Below are 24173 nucleotides of genomic sequence, written 5' to 3'. Positions count from 1 at the left end.
TCCATACTTTTATACAAATTAGAAACTCAAATTACTAATTTGAATTATTATGAAGCTAAAAAATAAAATAAAAACCTCGTATCTTTTTATTTTGCTTAGGTATAGTTTATGTACTGAATCAAACACAGTGGTCCCGTTTGCCTCTTTCCATTTTTGAAAATGACCCCTTATGTGCACTTACTTCATTATTGTGAATAACCAATCAACAGCTTAGAAGGACCCCAGAATGGTTTTCTCAGCTATTTTAATCTGTGAAAAGGCAACCACATTCTTTCGATCCAAGTTTAGTTTGCTTGAAGTTTCGTATTTTTTAAAATCCAAATATAAGTTACTAAACTTAGTAAATTATAGTGGAATTCTGTGGTATCAGTGTCGTTATTTATTACTTTTGTTCTTCAAACGTTTATTTAAAACCTAAAATTTTTTTTGTTACCTAGCAGCAACCAAATACAAAGGTTGTAGCAAGAAAAAATTATTGTTTGCTTTACTTCTTGATTTATTGTTCTGTATTTCAAGAAAAAATAAGTTTAATAATTTGTCTCTAAATAGTAATAATTTATATACATATATAATGTATATTAATTGAAATGTGACTGTATATTACTAAATACTAGTACACTAACACATACTCATGACAGGGAAGAATAAAGGTCAGTTTTATATTACTGGGCACATAACATGAGTACATGTGCACAGTGTCAATCAATGCTTCATGTTACTTAATATGGAAGAAAAAACCTAATTTGACAAAATATTCTTGTATGTGTTTGATCACCGTATGTATTATTCCCATAGGATTTGCTATTGGACATTTATTTTAAGAAATATGTTGGAAGAGTTTTCCAGAGATTCTCATAATGTTCTCTGTGTACCTAACTTTCTAATAGATTTTAATAACCATACAATACTGTGACTTCCCAAAGTTCAGGTCCATTTTCTGGATAAGTTTACTCTTTTATCTTACTGGCATTACCCCAAAGCAGTTTAAATAAAATATGCTGTAATTTAGACATATTTAGTGGTGGTTGCAGTCTCTGAATTAGGACCTAAAGTAATACATATGTTTGGATTGTAAAAGATTGTTTGGAACCATACACCTCAGCCACCTGTATTAGTTAGTTCTTTTAACTGGAAAAGATTGGTTTTATTTTAGGAGTCAAAATTATTCTGAATGTCATACTGTATTTTTATTGACTGTTCATTATCATTTCATTGTCTGATTTTAGGTGAAAGTATCCAAAGTTTTATCATGCATTGTTAAAGCTATGGTTGTTATAATTTAGCTAACTTTTTAAGAATACCTTTCATTTTTGTGATCATATTTGTAAATTAAACATATTTTATTGTAGGTGGTGAGAGTGAGGAAAAGCTGTTTGATAGCTTTATGATTCTTTAGTGAAAATAAAAGCACTTATGAGGGCTGTTCAAAAAATACGCGGACTGACGTCATAAAACAAAATGTACTTTATTTAGAAGTTACAGGTCTGGGACCCCTTCAAAGTACTCTCCTCCCCAACGCACACACTTATTCCAACGGTGTTTGCACTTGTTGAAACAGTCCTGGTACGCTTCTTTTGTAATGTCCTCCAGCTCTTTCGTCGCATTTGCCTTAATCTCGGGAATCGTCTCAAATCTTCTTCATTTCAAGGGTCTTTTGAGTTTGGGGAACAAGAAAAAATCGCAAGGAGCAAGGTCAGGTGAGTAGGGGGGTGGGGAAGAACAGTGATCGAGTGTTTGGCCAAAAACTCACGAGTTCTGAGGCACAAATTTCGCAGCAACGCAGTGCATCTTCAATTTTTGATCAAAATCTCGTAACAAGATCCAACTGATATCCCACACTCTTCAGCAAGCTCCTGACAGTCAGACGTTGATTTGCCCGCACCAGGGTGTTGATTTTGTCGGCGTGTGGGTTGTCAGTTGGCGTGGAAGGACGTCCAGGACGCTCATCATCTTCAATGGACTGTCGACCATCCTTAAAACGTTCATGCCACTAAAAACATGCCGTACGCTTCATAGCAACATCACCGTAAGCCGTGTTAAGCATAGCAAAAGTTTCAGTCTCAGATTTTCCAAGTTTAACACAAAATTTTACAGCAAGTCGTTGCTCCTTCAGGTCATTCATTCTGAAATCCGCCAAGCGAAAAAAATCGTACTTCACTTAAAACTGCATAGCTAATACACAAATGAAGATATCTGCAATTGGGAAATGGCTTTGGAATCATCTGATCTGTGCGAACCTAGCGACACCAAGTGGGTTCCCCTGGAACCAATTGGAGCCGCGCAATTCAAACAGTCCGTGTATTTTTTGAACAGACCTCGTATACTAGATATGCTGCTCATAACATTTAACCTGGAATAGACTTTTCACAAAAATACAGACAAAATGTAACAAAGAAGGGACAAGAGCTTAACCTAGAATAGGAAAACTAAAATGATGAAGTGAAAAATAAGTTGTTTAGTACAAAGTTCAATGTTTTCCTTCTCTTTATCTTTTGGAGTTTGTTTGATAAACATATTTATTTGACGTATTTATAATACTTTTTTATTCTGTTTTCATCACAAACCATTAAGATTCATTTCATTTTCATACACAGTCTGTTATTTAAAATTTTTCTTTCAGTGTTTTAAGTTTTTTTTTAGTCTTAGAAGAATTTTTTATTTAGTACACTAGTAGCCAAATATATATTTTTTTATATGAGTAAATTTGTTGTACTTTGTTAGGCTCTTGACAGCTTTCTTCTTCTTGTTAACACAGACGGAAAGATTGAAGTGGTATCAGAAAATATCAGTTACTTCTTAAAGTACACCAAGGTATGAGACCTTAGAAGTAAAATTCTGAAATTGATTTTTGTTAACATCATTTCAAGTCACATTACTAGTCTTTGGTAATTTTATATTTGCTCCCTACAGTGGTAAGTCTAGGAATTTACAAAGCTAAAATCAGGGGTCCAATTCCCCTTAGTGGGCTCAGCAGATAGCTCAGTGTGGCTTTGCTATAAGAAAAACACACAATTTTATATTTAGCTTGTCTTAACATAACAAGTTGTACCAACCCCTTTGAAAACTTTTATCGTAACCATTATGAAACTAAGTTGTCAATTAATTTTGAAATGAGATGAAAGAAGTGGTTAATTCTATAAGAGCACTGCAGCTCACCCTTACTTTACTCTTCATAAAAAATATGTACCTTTCTAGGAAAATGTTTTTTTCTTTATATATATACATTTTGGTGAAAGAAATAAACAAATTATGTATCGAATATTTCTGTTCTTCTGAAAAGTAAATTTTTTTCAAGTTCTGTAAAAATGGTGTTGTGTGACTTTTATCTAACAAACTGAATAAAATATATTTAAATTAAGTTCCTTTAAACTAGCAGCCAGTTTGGTGCTAAATTGAAATGAATATTTTCATTATTGTTTTTACTAGGATGATCTTGTGGGGAAAAGTATTTACAACATAATCCATGTGGGAGATCATGCGAGATTCAGTAGTAACTTGTTACCAATGTCAATAGGTAAGATGTCTTCAAATAGTAGTTTGTGATGGTGCTTAATTTGTTTGTTTGATTTTTAAATAGGACATGACATTTTTGAAGATTATCCTTAAACTTTTTCCTTGCATTAGTGAAACCAGTTAGAAATATAATGATATTTATAAAAAACATGAAAATACTATGAATTACTACATTGGAGGTCATTAGTATTTCAAAATATCTTTAAAAAATACTCAAAAGTGATACACAACTCTTCATGAACTTTTTATTGTAATTTCCAGCATTTAATTGTGACATGGCATTCATTTTTTTGTCATGGCATTGTGCCTCGTAGAATGGCTCTGAGTTTTTATTGTGTTTTTTCAAGTACAAACTTTTAGTTCATGGCTGTGTTATCTCTTTAAAAATTTGAGAACTAATTACAGTTTTGGACTTGGGAAGTGAAACCTTTTTCATTGATGTGTTTGATCATACCCAAGGTTTCTTAGATTAATTTACTCTAATCCTGCATGAAATAATTTCATTTTCAGGACAGGCTGGTAGAGATCTTAATGAGTAATAAAGTCAAATTGGCTATATGAATGCCTCACACATGGCATTGTTGGTGCACAAAAATATATCTAATGGGGAAAAAAAAAGGTCTTATAGATTAATTTATTTTAATCCCACCTAAAAAAATTTCAAGTGCTATGGCTATAGAAAATTCTCTCTTGTTTAGCTAAAATATTGAGAGTATTATGTGACAAAACTCTGTGGTGTATCTACTAGTCTCTCATGATATTTTTAATAAATATGTTTTGAGATGAGAACCTACAATTTTTTATATTTTTGTTCAGAAATTTACTGGATATTTATAAATGGAGAAGGGTGTACCAAGTGCTGTTATTCTCAATGTTTGTAAGCTCTCTATATTATCGTTTTGTTCTTTTATATTTATATTAATACTTTTCTTCTGCAGGTAATGGGTTTAGCTGGAACACAGAACCTGGCATAAGTACAAGTAAAAGTCGGACGTTTAACTGCCGTTTTCTGATTAAAGCTCTTGAAGATCCTGACGAGAGTATGGAAGAAAAACAGACACGTGTATCTCACTATGAGAGCATGCAGATCTCCACTGTTCTTCTACCTCATCCTGCTGACCATTCAGATAATTCAGAAGCTGAGACTTCGGGTTAGTTCTTAAGTTTCGACTTTGTTTTTCACCTTTGTGACAAAGGTCATTATGTTCATGGTGCTGTCAGTATGTTAATTCATTTGTAATGTAAAATGTGTTGTTGTTTTTTTTCAATAGATGCACAAAACTTTTTGTTTTGTGTGGCTCGTCGAATCCCTTCAAATGAACAGAATCAAGGCTCATCTGGTATAGAACAGTTTACAACAAGGCTAGACATAACAGGCAAGATCTTAGCCATTGATACCAGGTAAGTGTTATCTGCTTTAGTTCCAAAACAGTACTATTTTCTCTTACCCAAAGTAATCTCAATCTTGGAGGTTTGCCCTCGAAGCATTGCTAAAAAAATGTTCTGCTAACAGTGTACCAGTTTTTATTAATACCCTTTCAGTTTTTGTGCCATTTCAGAACACATGATGATCATGTGGTTAGCATCTACTAATCATACTGTACCATCTGTACTAGGGCAGTTAGCTCCCTTTACTATTCTACCACAAAGATCACTTTGTAGATTTGCATTTTAGTGTGTAATATGTGTGTTTTTAACTTGTTAGAGATAGTCTTTTATATACCTCTTTGTTTAATTACAACCAGTCAATCCTTCCATGTCAATATTTTTTGTAAGAAGGATATAACTATTATGTGGAAGTTTATTTCTATGGCACTTTCTACCTGTTACAGTGTCCCTATGTAATCTGCTGAGTTAGATATTGTTCATTTTTCTTGGAAGACCTGTAACAACTTTTATAGCTGTAGTTTTCTCATTCCCAGTATGTTTAATCATCTTCAGCGACTCTTTGTGTTTCCTGCTGTGGATGGACCTAATATTTGCACTTGATGATTTAATTCTTTGATATTTTCATTGCCCAGTATTTGGTAAATTAGAATTTTATAATTGTTTTACCATACGAGTTATTTTAGCTTACATTTTTGGTATAGGTACTGGTTGTACATGACATTTAGTGTCTGAGTAATTGCACTTTTGGCTAATTTTGTGCGTGTGTTGGTTGTTATATTTACAAGTTCCTTTTTCCTTTACTACTAGACATATCTATTTGGGGATTTGATTTGAGGCAAAATTTGCTATTTTAACTGGTTACCTTTTTTTTTTAACATTTGTGTCCTTTGTCTTATAGGTTGTTTGAGTTGACTTGTATGTTTGATATTGAATGGTCTTTTGTCCCATAATTTCCTTTAGTGGTTTTGTACTTTAGATGTTTGTTGTTTTATGTTTTAGGTCGAATTTCATAATTTTGCAGGTTTGTTATTTTTATGTGCTTTATAGAACCTACAAATTTCTAAGTTTTGTTAGTTTGTCTAAGTATATTTAGTTTATGTGACATTTTGGCTAGACTTCACTACATTCTGTGAGTTCTATGGGTTTTGTCTGAAAGTTTCTGTTTTCTGTTTCACTTCATTTTTATCCACTTCCTAGATCTCCTTTCCTCCTCCTCTGAATCATACTTCATACAGTTATCTTGCTCAGTCTGTTCAAGATCTTCTATGCAAAGGAGTTATTAAATGGGTGGTGCCTGCTTAACCCTATGGACCTGGGTATTCTTTACTGCACATGATACAAAGGTTTAGTGTTTTATATTAAAAATTTTATTAAACTACTTTGTTGTATGTTATACCAATTACAATAGTATAAAATCTTAGTTAATAACCCATATTTTAATAATATATAAATGTTAGGTTCTTAATTCTATAAGGCAGTATTTAAAAAAAATCCCAAATTTCCCCTAGTGTGAAACACACGACACATTTTTCTCTGAGCATTTTATCATCACTATTTTATCCACCACCTCTCAAATAAGAATAAAATTAAATGTAAATTACTCTCTGTAAAATCATCTTTGTTCAGATAAACCATGTTCATTAAAATCTTCAGCTTTGTTTGGATACAGAGCTACTGAATAGAAAGTAAGACCCCTTTATGCCACACCAACCTGTCACATCTTTTCTTTCTTAATATGTTAACAATTTACTCTTAATTTCAATTATATATTACCTGTAATTAATCGAAACTCAAGGTTTCACCTACCAAATGAGTTTTGTATAACGTTATATTCTGAATGGTTAGATATCAGTTTTGTTCAGAGTACAAACATTGTTCCCATGAGAAAGTTAACGATTGGTGTGTATAAATTTGTTATGACACTTGTTTCAGAGTTAGAAAACCAGAAAAAGTTTCGAGAGGTATGAAGATTTGTCTGCTCTGCATGTTATTAATCTGTATTTTTATTATCGTTATTTAACTAAATAAAAATTATTCATTGCAATACTATGAGTAGTATAAACAATTAGTTAATTCTTTTTGACAACTGAAAGAAAAAAAAAAGATTGGAAAAGTATTTTATTTCTTGTTTTTCATATTTATTTTTTATGTATAATTATAAAAGCAACTAAAATGTAAAAATGATATTTTTCATATCACAATATGAAGCCATTCTAGAAAGAAGAAAGGGGAATTTAGATTTATTTCAATTCCCTTTATTGAGATTGGTCAAATTTACCAGACCCATTTTTAGTTAGGGTAGAGGAAATAACAGATAAATTATCAAGTTTTACTGAATAAAAAAAAAAAGATTGAAAGTTGTTTAGTAAGTCAGAAGGATCACACAGAGAAAGTATGAGATTTTTGAGATAAGGAAAAAATTTTTAATTGTAACTTGAAAATTACTTTGCAAACAGACTATTTGAAAGAAATACTCAGTACATTCAGTGAAAAACTTTATTTTATTGGAAATGCTTCACCAAAATTTTTTTTTCTGTGTTAAAGATTTATTTATAATAATAACTGAAATAATGCCTAATTTTGAGAAGATATACATACTATATTGAAAGTTAGAAGTATTAAATCTAAAAAGACTTTAAATGTGTTCAAAGAGGTCATGTGGTTGGGCATATAGATCAATCCTGTGTTGAGAGAGTTAACAGGGATTTTGTTGTCTTCATAAACTGGGGAGATTTGAGACTCATCATAGCTCTATCCTGGCTGTATGCCTGTCTGTAGACACCTTGCTCTACCATGGAGTCTTACCTTTCACTTTGGTGGATTTTTTCCCCAAGATGTTAGATGGTCAAGTCCAACATGACAGATGCTTATTTTTAAATTTATATTCCACTTTTCCCATTGTGATGCTGCTTTTTACAGTTTGTACAGTAGGGTTTTGTCTTCCAATTCTGATAGTACATTGAGTGCATGTACACTTCTCTCATTGGATGCATTTCAGCTAGTGGAACTTCTCCCATGATCCCTTGGACCATCTCATCACCTTTCCACTTGGGATCAGGGCCAACCTTTTTTGGTGGCTCAACAGGAATATGACCATGTTGGTTCTTGTTTCTCCACTTTGTCCCAAATCTCATCTGTTTGCAGATGTTTCTTTGGTGGGTTGTGAGGTTTTCTTTAATTTTCAAGAGCTTTCAGGTCATTAATCAGTCAAGGAGGCTACTCTCCATATCAACATCTTGGAATCTTTAGCAATTCATCAGACTCTTTATCATTTCCTTCTACTTCTGCTGGGGCAAGTGGTTATGGTTCATTTTGACCATTCTGTCATCAGTTATATCACCAAGCATTGGAGAACCAAGCTCAGAATCCTGTGTTTCAGAACATGGCATGTAATGTTCCCAGACTTACGAGTCTTGTTGCTGATTGCTTAACCTGTCTCAACCAGGTTTTCCTCATGGAATGATCCCTTCATTTTCGGGTATTTCAGTGGTCTGTTTTCAAATTGGGAACACCGCATGCACATGTATTTTCTTCCTACTGAAATGCCACACTTCTTTCCTTTTGGTCTCCAGTTCTAGGGATGGATTCTTTTATTTGAGATAGGAGGGGTTTTCACCTAAAGTTTAGCCTCTAATCAGACTTCTTTCCATTTATTTCCCTTATCCAGACCACTCCTTGTCATGTTCTGCTGGTTTCTCTGTGTTGACTGATAACTTTGATGAGACATATTTCATCCAAACATCACCAGACTCCATTTTCATGTTTCTTCTATCTGAACCTTTGCCTCAGCTTAGAGAATTATCCTTTTCGTACCATTTTTCCTTGCCCATGCCATTTTTGTTTCCTTGTTGTCTGTTGTTCTCACTTCAGTATTTGGTCAAATTCGCCATGTCTTCTGACCATCCCATCCTTATGTTCTTCATCTGTCTCAGGTATTTACCTGGTTGTTTGGTTAGACTTGTCAGATTCAACTGGTGCTCATTATAGGTTTGTCCTATTAAACACGTTCCATTCTTCTGCTTTCAGAAAGCCTGTTCTTCCCTGTTATTTGCATGCTAACTTTTTGTTCTTTTTTGTCTGGGCTCATCCACCATGTCTTTTTGTTTTGTCAGATTGGGATCTTAATTTAGTCTAGTGTGCCTTCTCTGTTTCTTTTTTTGAACCCATTGTAATGTGTTTCTTGTCCCATCTTTCTCTTAAAACCTATTTCCTTCTCCTCCTGCAATGTAGTCATTGTCATTCTAATATTTATGCCATTATACTTTCCCATATATATAATTTCTCTTATGTTACCCTCTATTTGGATCAAGATTTCCTTTTTAGGATGTCAGCTGCTTGGGAGGATTGTTTTGCCTTTTCTCCTATTTCCTTATGTACCTTTTTGCACCTGTATTTCTGCTTGAATCTAGATTGACTACTTTGTACAATTTGTTCCCTGCTATGTTATATGGCTTTTCTGCTTCTTTTCCTAGCTCTCATTCCTGTCTAGTTGTTCCATGGAAATACTGTTTCCTGTTATCTATCACCTATTATGCTCACTTGTTTGGTTCATTGGCTCGTATAACTGGCATATTCTGATGTCCATGGAAGGTCATGATTTAAATAATGTTTTTTTTGCACCAAATTTGTCATCTAATTTAGCTACTCAGAATTGTTTGTTGGAGGAGATTATTCAGTTAGCATGTGGACAAGTCTAAACACATTTGTCACATTATTTACACAAGCTAGCCATTGCATTCTTTGGGTGGGCATCATCTTCCTTCTGTGACACTTCTACACACATCTGTTGCCTTTGAGCAGGGTAAGTTGGCATATTATTATTTTTTTTTATTTTGTTGATATATCATTGTACTTCAGCATTCTACCTGGTTAGTGGATGTTACCTGTTCAGGTGTACTTATTATTATATTAAATCTGTACACTTCTGTAATGCTTACTGTTGAGAGGGAGTAAGACTACTGGATAAGTGTGTGTGTGTATACCTATATATTTTTTTATCGCTGTTTCATAAATACAGGACCATCACTTATGGACTTTATGAATAATGTGGATGGGTATTTGTGTTCATTGCTACTGACTCATGATTCTTGCAGTTGGGGTCTTTCTACATTCCAAAACAGGGAATTGCAAAAACTCGGTGCATTATTTTCAATGTGTTATTTCTTGAGATGCCTCAATGCATATCTTCCCCCTTTCTTATAGTGAAGTATGGAAGTCCTTGATACTTCCAGTTATTATTTACTGGAGTGGTGACCATACCATAGATCAGTGGTTCTTAACCTTTTTTATTGTCTTACCTCCTGAAATTCTCAAGGGTATTACTGTGACCCCTATAATAATTTTTGTAAAGGATGACTTTTGCGTAAAGGTAGAATAAAACAAAACTATATAAAGATCCTAATTTATTGAAAGTGTTACAAATAAATGACCTTGAGAAATGCTACAAGTGCTAAACAAATGCAAAATCCATGGAATTACTGAACATCATGCAAAACCTACATATTCACTCAGTGTGAAGGTTGTTTTAATATATGTATATAATGAGAAAATATACTAAACACAATGGAAACTTTGATATTTAAATTTTAAGTTCGATATATTAATATTATGTAGTTAAAAACATTTAGGCAATTCAAAACATTGTAATATATGAAAATTTTTACTGAAATTTAGACAGGTGCTTGCTCAACAAGCATCTTGATGCGGTTCAACTGCTGCACTTCAGCGTGTTTCTCATTGGTGGGCAGTTACAGGCACTTGCCACAAAAACTACAAACTTCTCCATGATTTCCCCAATAATTCCCAAACCTTCTGTGACCCACTGAGAAACTTTAAATGACCTCCCAGGGGGTCACAGCCCCCAGGTTAAGAAACACTGTCATAGATGTTTCCTCTTGAATGAGATTTGTACAGTAAACTAGATTAAACTCCCTAGCTCACATGTACCCACTCAGTGAGAAAGCTATTGTTGTTACACTTATTGATTTTGCAATAACTTACAATATTCTGGATCCAAGATGCTTCCTCCCAGATGTTTTTGCCTGTGCTGGTAGCCCTTGTTGATCACAAAATTGCTTTCATATGAAGGTGCTTGTCCTGCATATTTTGTCTGGAGCAAATCATACTTGTTGATCTATGTATCTCATGCAAGGTGCTTACACTGGACTTTTTTTTTTTGCCCAAGTGGACGACACTTGACATAATCTAATGTATTCTAAGGTTCTTCCTTGGGATGTTTTTTTATTCAAGGGAACATCACTTTTTGATCTTACAAACTTATAGAAGGTGCTTCCACTGGACGTTTTTGTCTGAACATACTGCACTTGGCCTTTTCATATACAGTTTATGGTCTTTTAGCTCTAGCCATGTATACTTGTATCCCATTATCAGGCAGCTAACTATGACTTATCTATCATTAGGGCCCATGCTAATTCTTGCTATGTATGTGGACAAATTATGTACCAATTGTTGACAACATGTTGATTCTGAATTAAATTTTTCTTCAAACTCTTATTCGAGGTACTTCTGGCTTTTTTTTGATGGGGAGAATCAATATTGTTGCTCACAATACTTTGACAAGGCATTTTCACTGGATGTGTTTTACCCAGTTGGACAGCAGTTGACCTGTTTGATGGGCCCCAGGACTTTACCCTTGGCACATATTTATTTTGGTTTGTTGTCAATTATGCATTGAACATTACATTTCTGTCCATGTTATGCTATTTCAGATCCTAGATGTATAGCCATTTTTTACATAACAGTGCTGTACATCTCTTTCTCAAGGCTATGGTGTCTGCCTGTTACATTCTGTCCTTTGTGTATTACTGTATTTGTTACTGGTTGAAGAACATACTTGTTCCAAAAGTAGAGCTCTTCTCCAGTGTTATGCCTTCTTTTCTGATTATGGCACTCCTATTCTTTCAAGGCAGTTACTTTCCACTTGATTGAATACTGTTGTGCCTATACCAGCTTCCTCCACTTTTACAGTATGTGATTCTAACTTTTTGGCAAGTGGAGGTAGTACTTTTTTTTTTTACATTGAAATATGTTTCCTCACCCGTTTCTCAGACTTCCTTTCTGCTGATATGCTGGTGTTTCTAGTTTGTACCTATGAATTCTTGAAAATGATGGTTGGTTCAGAATAGTAGATGGAGGAAGCTGCACTAGTAGATGGTGCAGTATGATTGGTAGAGGGTAGTAAAAGATCAGCAGTTTGGGAATGGCAAAGAAATGAAGGTGTGTAAAAGACACACTGTTAAAAAAAAGTTTTTTTAGTAATGCTTAGAGGGCAAATCAGGATCAAATGTAGCTTTAGGTTAGATGATGTAAGTACCTATAAGAAATATATATTCAGTGTAAGGAAATGTTAATGTCTGAGATGTTTTCTTTCACAGGTCTGTAAACCTATTATTTGTAAGTTATTTGGTTCTGAGAAAATAGTCATACTGTGAATTGAGAGAACATTTAAGAAGCTCACATTCAACTCCATAACACTATTGATTTTTATGGATTCTTTTTTTTAAGGTTCACTTGGCTTGGATATAAAAAATATAATTTAATTTGTTTCTGTTTGCTAATTTTTAAATCTTGTAAATTTTCTGAATAAAGCGAAGAAAATGTGTTCAGAAATTAAACTGAATTATTTTTAGATTGATTCTGGTACAGTTAGGATTGTGATTATTTACAAATATTGATCTATACTATGTTTATCAACTGTACATAATACAGTGCAAACATTTAAAGAAATAATTGTGTTATAGTAAAAGTGTGCTATATTTTGAAACTGTATATATAATTTTTACAAGGAGAATGAAAAGAGATGATGGAAATTTGAATTGGAACAAAATATACATACACCAGGTAATGCAGTAGACTACAGAGTTGATTTATAACTGTAATTTTGTCTTCTAAACAAAATATAAATTGGGAAAGTAAACATCTTCATTACAGTAGTATGCATTATAACAAAGGTTTTGGATGTATCTGTGTAACTAGTGTTAGTAATGTAATATTACTGTATTTAGTGGAGTGTCTTCAACGTACAGTCAGTATCTCAACAAGGATCTTGTTGAAAGAATTATCCAAGGACTGTGTGACCCTAAAGATCTTCATAAGCTGAATCAGCATCTCAAAGAAAGTAAGTTTAAATATGACCGTTATTGATTATTAGTCTAATTTATCGTGAAATCTATTCTTGTACTCGTTAGTATTAATAGGCTATGAAATATTTCTTTATACAAATTGTAAAAATACCCATTATAAGAATAGTTTATCTTTTATTGTCTGGTATTTATTTAGGTCATTGAGTACACAGTCACAATGCAACTTTAAAATTTAATTGAAATATACAGGATCGGACAAAGGTTGTTTCTTTGGAACATAGTTTAATTTTTAATATATTATTCTGAAATGATGTTTATTAGTTTCAAGGTCTGAAAACAATGTTGGCAGTCAGGGTATGCAACTGATAACCTAGTGGTTCTAGAATATCTTTGTAGTTTGATTGTTCTTTTAATTGAGGCCATTTCCTATTAATCTGAATTAATATCAGATTAATCTTAGAATCTTAGAAGTTCCTCTCGTAAACATTATTACATAACTGTGTAATTCTGTTTGTATTTCAACAATTTATTGTTTAAAATCATTGTAACATTGATATTTCATCATTATATGATACTTATTTCATTTTGTGAATCAAAATGCAAAAGAAATGTTCAAATTTTTTTTTAAGTTCCTTTAAATCACTAGATGTCTCATCCAGAAATATTGCAGTTCTTAAATTTTTACATAACTGCATAATTCTTTTTGTTTTTTAATAGTTTCTTACTCAAAATTATTGTAGAATTGGTGTTTTATTATTATATAACATGTTTAATTTTTGTATAAAAATGCTTTTTTTTTTGCTGGCTCATAAGCTTATGTTTATTTCTCCCAGTCAAATTTCAGTGTTCTTGGTTATCTCAACATTTATTTTATTTACATCTTCTGTTTATTTGGTTGTGAATTTATTGGTTGAACTCTTTGTTTATAGTACTGCCCTGGAAGTTCTTGCAAACTTTGATTGGTTCTCAGCTTTGAAAAGGGATACAGCCTTAAAATCTGATAACTGTCAGAAAGTGATTCTCAACTTTCACAAGGGCTACAGCCTAAAGCTAATTAACCCTTAGAAAGGGGGAGATTCTAAGATTTAACTTTCTGTAGGTGAGAATACAATAATCCAATATAAAAATTAGTTGTGGTTTTGAAAAATGCTCAATTTTAGTGCAGTAAGTTGTAAAGAAGCAACCTCAACAGAAAGTTTGAAATACCTACCAAATAACTCTGTGGTTTCTGATGGTATCCCAGTCATGCCTAATAACTTTTATTCATTATATTATGTTTCTTTGAAATAAATACACTTCATGTGAAGATATTTAGTAGTAGGAATTACATTAAAGCTGAGTCCTCCAACAGCAAACTGTTTAGATGACACAAATATTTTTATTGAATATGTTGTTAAGTTTGGTGTATTCAAGTAATACAAAATTTAAAAGAGCAAAGAGAACATACTTTTATTGAATACAAACTATTACAGTTACATATAAATTGATTTGGCCACTAATGCTGTTGGCCAAATATCCCATTATGAAACCTTTCGAAGGAAATGGTAATGCCATTATCACAGATGATGTCATAGTTCACCAATAAATTGTTCTCAGTCGTAATGTGTTTATGTGATTACTTCATTCAACAAATAAAGTATGAAAAGAAATACATTCCTCATTATCAAACAAGTTAAAACAGATAGGATATATGGAAATGAAAAATTTTGATGAAAGAAAAACAAAAGTAACAAGAAAGGACTTATTTTTTGGAAAACAATGTTCCACAACAAAATTTAGGAAATTTTACAGCTTTGAAAAGCTGGACAAATTCAGAAAATAATTTATTTAGGAAGTTTGTACAAAGTCACATGCAATTTTTCTGTTTGAGAAATTTTCAAAAAATGTAAGCAGATATCAGTGATACCCTGATGGTCTGAGAAGGGTTAAACCAATACCAGTGTTGCTTCTAGGATGTATACTTTGCATATTTACATTGTTTTGATTGCCACTGGTGTAAAATAATCATTTGCTTCCATACCAGTCCACACACACATACACAAAAAAGTAGTATATATTCAATCATAATAGGAAAATTCAGACCAGTAGTTAGCTCATTTGGATGTGGAAAGTGAATGGAATTGGCTGCATTACATTGGCATTTGGTTGTGAAGGAGATTCCCTTGATGTTATAAGATATTCATGGTTGATAATTGCAGAAAAATTAAAATTTCAAAGATGTTGAAGAAGCTGTTAATTTTCAAAAAATATTACTACAGTTTTCTATTCAAATCAGTGAAAAATAGAAATAAAAAAATAGTCACAGGAAATATGATTGCAGTGTAAGTTTTGTCTGTGCATGTGTTTACATGAAAGTGGATTAATCAACCAGCTCACATACCACATTTTATCATATTTTCAGTACAAAAATGAAACAAATAGCATGAATGAATTTACTCTTTCTTTGATTAAAAGTTACTCAATCATGTTATGCTTGTGAAGTTGATACCTACTTCATTACATGCACACTTTCTGGAAGTCATTAGGAGATTTAGCCTTCTTGAGAAAAGTCCTAGAAGCAACACTGAACACTATCATATGTTTTGAACACAAAATATTTTCAAGTTATTAACCCTTAAACAGCAGTGATGATACGGGTGGCATCATCAACTGATGATGGCCGTCATTTATAGGTTAATTTATGTGTTTTATCATGCATAGTACATTTAATGTTTAAAGAAAATCCTTCATATGAAGTTTTATGAATCTTCTTGACTGCTGTGATGGATGTTAGTATCCATTGATTTTATTGATTGTTGAAGTTTTCTGAGGTTAAGCACGCATATTGCTTTTTATGTAATGTAATGTGCCAAGAATTCTGAAATGTTAAAATCAACTTTATCATATAGGTACTTAGATATGTCTTTATTTATTGTCTATTTGAAATTTATGTATATGTATGTATTTGTCTTTATAGCCCTTCAGGTTGGCAGCAACACCAGTGGCATTTATCGATTAAGAGTTGCTCCCGAAAAGTACATCCACGTCCAAACTAGAAGTAAACGAGTTGCCTACAATCCTTTGACAAATGAACAGGAATTCATTATGGCAACACATTCAATTATTAGGTATAAAAATAGTTATTAAATGTATGTACATATAAAATAATTTTTTGTTACAAAAATATCCTTTTCTATGATGTAACTGGTTTTAATCTTTTTTGATATGTGTATCAGTATTGTTCTATGAAAAATATTTTGTATGAAAGGCTGGAAATGTGATAAAAATTCAGGTTTGTGTTGAATAAATTCAATTGCAAATGAATATACACTGTTATCTGTGTATTCATAAAGTTCAATAGTTTATAGTTATTAGTATGTGAAAAGTTGTATTTTTGTGCATTTACAATTTTATTTTAATATAAAACTGATTTGTATTCTAGTCAAAAATGTTAATTTGAAAGTAAACCTTATTAAGAAGTTTGACAAATCTAGATACAAATGTTGCATTTAGATAAATAAAACAAAATCTTATTAGTTGTAGTAGAAAATGTAATTACAACAATTGTTAAATGAATGTAAATGTCAGTTTTCTGAAACATTTTTTTGTTCATCCTTGTACATCAGTTTTTCATCTTGATTTACTTGTGATGTACTTTTCCTGTTCCTATATACTAGTAAAGTGAAGAGCATGTGCCTATTGTTTATTTTAACAAGATAAATGAGGTTGTGAATAAACTATTTGATTTCTACATTTTTTGTTGCTATTCTGGCCAGATGTGGCTTAGTGGTTAGTGTGTCAGACTATGGATCTACATTCATGTACGGACCATGTCTGTAAAACAGGAAATAATAATAAAATCAATTGTATATTTAGACAAAAAGTGTGCTACTTGAAAGTTAAATTGTAAAAAAAACAACTGTGATAAACAATACAAGCTTGGTATTTGAATGGCTATAATAGAAGTTTGGTTTAAAAACAATTATTATGGACTAACAAAACAGAACACAGATGTGTTGGCTGATGTACAATCTTTATGTTGAATTTTATACAGTCTGTATACACATATAGCAATTGTGACTGCCCAACACAATGGTTTTAGGTAAGTATAATTTTGTATTGAAAATTGCACATCAGTGGTAGCATTTGAAAACACAAAACTTTTATATAGTTTACACAGTACCTTCTTTGAGGAGCACAACTTACACTGTTTTTTGTACAGTGTAGAACCAGAAAACTAAAATATTTAGATGCCATATCAATAAGCAAAATCATTATCTATATCTATGAATAATGTTTTGAAACAAACAGTAAAGTTTATAAACTTTCTTTGTCTTTCCATTGTTACAAATGATGGTTCACTGATATTTCAGTGAATACTCAGTATATTTTCCCCTCTTTTGTTTGGAAAGGGGTAAGTACTGTCAGATCTAAAAATGACATAAGTTTTATTTTCAAGCAAGCAGGAACATCAGTCACATTCACACTTAGATAACAGAAACGGTAATGACCTTCATGACCACAACTTTGAAGGTGGAGCTATTTTTAGTTAACCTCCTTATAAGAGTAATTAGGATAGAAACTTGTGTACACTGTGCATGAGAATGAATAAAGAGTAATAAATTTTCTCAATGAATACACGATCTTAAAATGTGATGACTATCGTAGTAGAAAACAGTGACTATTTCCATAAAATCCAGCACAAGACAGTAAACCAGTATATTGACTTTTTTGTGCAGGAACCTTATTTGTTGGGGTCAGTGTGGCATTTAGTGGTTAGTATGGTCATATTGTGAATCTTAAAATTCATGGTTTGACTCTTGTTTTTTCTTTGACAGTGTGTTCTGTAGGTGTGTTATAAGTTTGATGGGCAGTTCCACTGTTCATTTAGTGTATTCCAAGAGTTTGTGATTGGTGCTGTTGACTGTATTTTATGAATTCAGAATTAGGGATGGATAATGCAGAAAGATCTTGTGTAACAGTTTGCTGAAACAACCAGTGTCATGAATTTTATTTATGAATTTATCAGTGTTGACTCATATTTTTCACCTGATTATACTTGTTGTCCATGTTATCTTTGGTATGTTCCTCAGTTAATTAATTGTTTTAGTCCATGGATGCAACATGTTTCTACTTTTAAATGTTCATTTAAGGCTAATAATTGTGAACTTGTGTATCAAGCCAGTTTAGTTTAACTAGCATCGGTATTAAGTTTTATAAGCTGTTATGAGGTTCATATGTTAATTTGGCATAAAATATAAACTGTAACCCGGGTATGTTGTTGAACTGCACTGTGTGAGGTCAAGCCCATTTGTTGTGTATTTATTTATTTATGAAAATATGCTTAATAATGAATGATAAATTCTGTAGCCCAGTATGATGAGTGGTAGTATATTTATAACACCGTAATGAATGGTTGTGATTATAAGCATTGTAAGATCTTGTAACTCTTTGTATATGGGCTCTGTCATTTTTGATCAACCTTGTAACCACCATGTAACTATGAAACTATAGTTACTGTACAAAATTTAGTAAACATTATACCACTGTTGTTCACTAAAATCAGGTTTGTTTGTTTTGTAAATAAAGTATAGTTTCCAAAGATTTGTTTGTGAATTTATGAAGTATTTACTGAGTTGGCTGTAGTAAAAAGTGGTTTTTTATGCTATGAGTAGAAATATTTCTTTTCATTTTACAGTTTTCACATTTTATTCATATAGCCTGTAGAACCTCCAAAATTAGTATCAAAAGTTATTTTGGCAAAACTTTGTACAGTCAGTCTAGACTGACTGCAGGCTGTAACAAACATTTAGAAACATTTATCCTGACAATTTGTACTTTGTGACATTTTCACTCTGCTTGCTTTTAATTTTGTTCTTGTGCAATGCCCTTCACACCTGAAGTACACAAGAGGTAATTAAACAAAGTGGAAAAACTTGGTTTAACAGTAGATCAGGTTATAGTTAGGATACAGTTAACTGTCTTGTGAAATTGTATTTACTTTTTTTTTCTTAAACTTTTTATTACATAATCTCCTAAGATTATAATTTTCACAATTTAGTTGCTTTTGTTAAAGAATATACAAAAATTTTGTACTTATATTAGGGATGATGTCTATTTTGGTAATTTGTACATTGAGAGCATACTTATATAGCACTAGTCTTTTTCTGTACTGTATCATTCCTTTAGAAAATCATCAATTTTCCTTTCAAATATACATTTTAAAACAAAAATAAACTAATAAAATTTCCAAAACTAATTTAATTGACTTTCCAGGAAAGCTATAAATAAGTCAAACAATTTGTTTCGTGCTCAGAGCAGAAAAATATGATTGCAAACAATGAAACTGAATTAAGTATCTACTTCTAACAAGTTGGAAACCCAGGAAATCATGGAAGGAAAGAGAGGAAATCTAAAATTGGTAACTCGAAGTATAGATGTATTATGTGCCACAGAGGAGTAAAAAATTGAATATTTACTTAAATATTTCTTTTTGAAACTTGAATAATAATATAACAGTTGGAATTATAAACTACAATTCAATGGTGAGCTCATTGACATACATTGGCAAAATTGTTTAATTAAATGTTTGATATAACTATGTAAAATAGTCTTGTAAATGTTGAGTCATAGGGTATGAAATAAATTAAGACATTTTTAAACTTATTTGTTTTGTGTAAATGGTTTTTAACTTTAAGAGTGCATCAGTATTTTTACTTTTTATAAATATTCAGAATCTTTAAATTAGTAAAACCTACAAAGATCAGTAGATGGTTTACCTCTTTTATCAGCATCTTTTAAACTTATTTTGATATATATTTTAGTTCAACATGTTTTATCTATTCAATAGAGACCCCGACTTTCCAAATGTGAGTCAACGAAATGGTACTCCTTTTGTCACTGGAAGTTCTTCCCATCCAGTAGTATGGGCACTGGTGCCACTTTAAATGCTGTAGTTAGTGAGCCTTCTTCTAGCTCCCTTTATTCCAGCCTTACCTCATTGCCTTCATCCTCTCATGAAATCAGCTTTGATGATTTTGGCCTTGAACTTTCTCTTCACCAAACTGGGAAATAGCATCAGAAATGACAGAGAAGTATTGACTTCAAGCAGTACTGTTCCCAGTTCTTCATCAGTGACTTGTGCCAGTAGTGAAAGTAATGCTAGGTTGACTTTGAGTGTTGTACAGCAGGCCCAATTGACTACCAGTGTCTTCTCAACAGACACTTTACCTGTAACACATTCTCCAGCCCCTCAGATGACTTCACCAAGTAATGCTGGGGTTGGTAGACTAACTCCACTTACAACATACACATATAGTCCTCTTCAGGGTCCACCTTCAAGTGGAAGAGCAACTCCTGTGTTATCAGAGGTGAAGAAGGTGGAAGATGAATTATGTGTTATTTCGGACATTAACTCTGTTAACAGAGATGTTCCATTGGTACCATTTTCAGAGCATCACACTCCAGCTAGAACTAATCCAAAACTCAGAAATGTATTAGCTCAGAGTGTTGAGGATAGAAAATCTTCTGCTGAAGCAACTTCATTTTCAAAAATGTTTGGTGATAACAGTAGTTCACAAAGTAATGCTATAGGTCCAGAAAATGGTTTGGTAATAAAGGGAACATATGTAGTTACAGGTGATGAAAGCTCTAATACTTCATCCAAAAATGTAATATTAAGGGAACTCTTAAATCAGGATGAAGATGCTATTTCCGAATTCAAACCTCACTTTTCTAGTGGTGATATTAAAAGTGGAATGTCTTCTACAGGCACAGACAGTTTCAGAAATGATATAAATAAAACAACTTCTAAAACGCCTGTGAACAATAACAACATGCTTAGAAAGGTAAGATGATGTAGCTTAATTTTCTGTATGGGCTTTGTTGTTTTGACTGGCTTTGTAACCACCAAGTAACGATAAAAGTATACATACTATAACTTTTAGAATGGTACTTGTATTTTCACAAAATTTTGTTAGATTTTGTAAACAAAAAGTCATATTAGTTATCTTTCCTAAATATTTGTCCATGAGTATGTGGAGTCAGAGTATTGACTAGTGTAAGTCAGTCATATTTGAAAATAACATATTTTTTTTACTTACTTGAAAATAATGTGGTGAGTTATTTTTATTGTTTGACTGAATAATAGTATAATGAATGATTTTAATTATTCAATGAAAAATGTTTTTTTGTCAGGTCTATGTCTCATAATGAATAAAACAAATAGTAAACTTGGAAAAATCTTCATTTATTTAACATTTTTTCAAAATCTGTGTATACACATGTCATCATCAGGAAAGTTATGTACTATTTAGTAATTCCTAAACACCATTAAAATGAACCCTTGATTATTACCATTTGACAAATAACAGGCTTAATTGAATGTATTTTTGTTTTATCAGTGAATAAAAGTAGTGGTAGATAATTAATGATATTAAATGAGGATGCATAGGATAGGTTACTTCACTAACAAAGGCAGCACATTCTGGAAATTTAGGGAGAAACTACAGGCTGGCCTTTAAGTCCCTACCCATCCATATGTTGTGTCTAAACAACATTATAATACTAATGATGAGTTGAAGGTAGCTGTTACAGTGGCATTTGGAACAATAACCCCTGCTATGTCGAGAAAATGTCTCACAGAACATGGCGTAACATAATATTATACAGCGAGAATGAGGGACAGCACACAGATACACTGGATACATAAGATATATGGATGGGTAGGGACTTAGGGCCACCCTGTACACACTTGATCTGTTTAAAATAAGCTAATAAATTTTTACACCTTCTTGTGCATAGTACCCAAACCCAAAAAGTTTTCCTATGAAACAGTGCTTCATGTGAAATTAACTAAAGTTTATCCACTATCATTTTGAGTTTTGGAAAAAAAGCCAAAATTAGGTATAAAATTAGAGTATAGTTATTAATGATGCAAAAACTTTGTCAGGGAAAGCCTTGGACTAAATTAAATGATGAGTGAAGCCAACTCATTAGTTACATCCATTCAGTTTGGCCACAAATACAGATACAATTTTGATGTGTTTTTACATAGCTTACTGGTACTACGGTATCAGTGATATGGTATTGATGGTTATTTACCTTTACAACCAACTCAGTTCTGTGTTTGTTTTCATCTAGTAGCCCATTGTATTCAGCAGTTCACACTTAAAAAAAGTGAGACGAGCATACACTCGCGTCCGTTCACCACCGGTGTCTCTTTGGCAATTCACAAAAGAGCCTGCACTCCCAGTTTGGGTTAATGTGCTCTCAACAATAATACCCATACCATAGATCATCAGTGCCACAGTAATAAACTGGTGTATTAGGCAAGATATAAAAGTATCGCTATTACGGGTGATAAATAAGTAAAGTAGCACATTAACAAGAGTGATGATGACAAATTTATACAATCAATTAACAAAGCACCTAAAGAAAAATTTATGTACATTATTGTGCAAAAGTACAATTGAGCACCTCAAATCTCTAGGACTGCCAAGTGTAAGATGATTTTCATGTTGGAAATTTATTCATGTTTTATTCGTTAACTTGGTCGATCTGATAGTCACCATAAAAATATGAAATAAATCTGAATTATTCTTGTTTTTCTTACTAGAATGACTACAGATTATAACAAATCTACATTTATTTATCCTAAATAGCTTTAGGTTCATAACAGTCTACATCTCTTTCTACTTAATTATATTGTTGTGTTACATTTTGAACTATGAAACAAGCTGTAAACCTCTCAGTGAGCACACGTACATATCTTATGTTAGCTTACTGAATGATGTAAAACATGAGTTACTTTTAAACATATCTTATGGAGAAATCATTTTATTATTATTATTCATTACCATACATAATCTGTTTTTAACTTAACAAGTCTCTAATTGTATAACAATAAATAAAAGAAATATACATAAAAACATGAAATGTAGCACTTACATTTATCTTGTTGTTGTTTTGCTGTCAGCTTCCTAATAAAATTTAAAGGTACTTTTTGTAGTGATGGTACTAGTACATTAAATAATTTTTATTTATTGGAAAGATACACAAAAAACATACAATAATAATACACACAAAAAAATATACTATAATTATTATAATTTAACTTGTCTTTCTTACTACAGCACAAGTGCCCTAAGATAATTCCTTCTGCCCTTGAACTGAACTTGGTGAGAGCAACTTTTAATTTGTAAACAAAATAACTAAAAATTTCTACTGTGAACAATAAAGCATTATACAACATTCACTAAATTAAAACTTTGTCTTTCTGTTGGTCATAGATGGTATAATAGAAATTCTCAAAGAGAGGTATCAGCAATTTGTGATAGAATGTGATAGGTGAGCCTTATTTTCTAGTTTATATCTGCAAATATAGAAAATTGAAGGCAATACAAAATCAGACAAATTTGTCAGAATAATATCTGTAAGGTAAAAAAATAATTTACATTAAACTTTAGACTATACAAAAGAGGAATGAAGAAAAAATCTAAGTAATGGTTAGATGGTGCAAGCAAGTCTCACAATTCTTGTACAAGAGGAAATTGAAGATTTATTTAAATACTTCTATTTTAAACTACTTTCTACAGTTTGTTGCCATATTTGTATGCATTTATAATAAAGTAGTTTAAGTTTTGAATATAGTTACTGTGAAAGGTTGTGACATGTACACTTTGAGTTACTCATAGTAAGAAGGTTAATTTGTTTCAGTTTTTGCTTTAAAGATGTCTTTTGATTTGTTATAGGTAAGTCAGTATGACTAACACTTAATAAGAGCCATTTTGGGATTGTCTTTTAAAAGGCACAAGAACTACTATGATTTTTAGAAAGTTATTCTTGTAGTATAGAGGGAATTCTCAATCTTCTGACCCATCCTGTACAATCAAGTTGAAGTCTGCATATAAAGACACTTTATGATGTTACATTCATAGGTTAATTTAAAAAAATGTTCCCATTGTATACCAATAAACTATGTATGAGAATACAGTTTATAACTCAAATTTTCAAATTCATTTCAAAATGGAATATTGTAAAAAATCTCATTATTTTTTCTGTATCATGATACACCTGAGCTCCAATTTTTCACTTTAGAAATTTTCATCTTCTGTGATAGGCTGCTGCTGTTTCCAACCAATTAAAACACAGACTGTGTGCTTAGTAACAAGTTGTAATCTAAACTTTGAA

General features: G+C 32.0%; 2 protein-coding genes across 7 annotated transcripts in view; both read left to right on the top strand.

The window, feature by feature from the left end:
* The window catches only part of LOC143223471 (nuclear receptor coactivator 2-like), a 32585-nt gene extending 11361 nt beyond the window's left edge, over positions 1-21224 (top strand). For all 4 annotated transcript variants that reach the window (XM_076451501.1, XM_076451500.1, XM_076451503.1 and 1 more), the window contains exons 5-11: positions 2722-2811; positions 3427-3514; positions 4452-4664; positions 4785-4914; positions 12927-13039; positions 15961-16111; positions 19834-21224. In XM_076451501.1, the coding sequence (XP_076307616.1) occupies positions 2722-2811; positions 3427-3514; positions 4452-4664; positions 4785-4914; positions 12927-13039; positions 15961-16111; positions 19834-19930 (882 nt within the window). In that variant the 3' untranslated portion in view covers positions 19931-21224. The remainder of the gene's footprint in view (positions 1-2721; positions 2812-3426; positions 3515-4451; positions 4665-4784; positions 4915-12926; positions 13040-15960; positions 16112-19833) is intronic.
* The window catches only part of LOC143223476 (zinc finger CCCH domain-containing protein 15 homolog), a 282471-nt gene that overhangs the window by 226163 nt on the left and 32135 nt on the right, over positions 1-24173 (top strand). The window lies entirely within an intron of this gene.

This window comes from Tachypleus tridentatus, chromosome 8 (genome assembly GCF_004210375.1).
Source record: "Tachypleus tridentatus isolate NWPU-2018 chromosome 8, ASM421037v1, whole genome shotgun sequence".
Taxonomy (NCBI): domain Eukaryota; kingdom Metazoa; phylum Arthropoda; class Merostomata; order Xiphosura; family Limulidae; genus Tachypleus; species Tachypleus tridentatus.
This window is presented reverse-complemented; position numbering and strand designations above follow the sequence as displayed.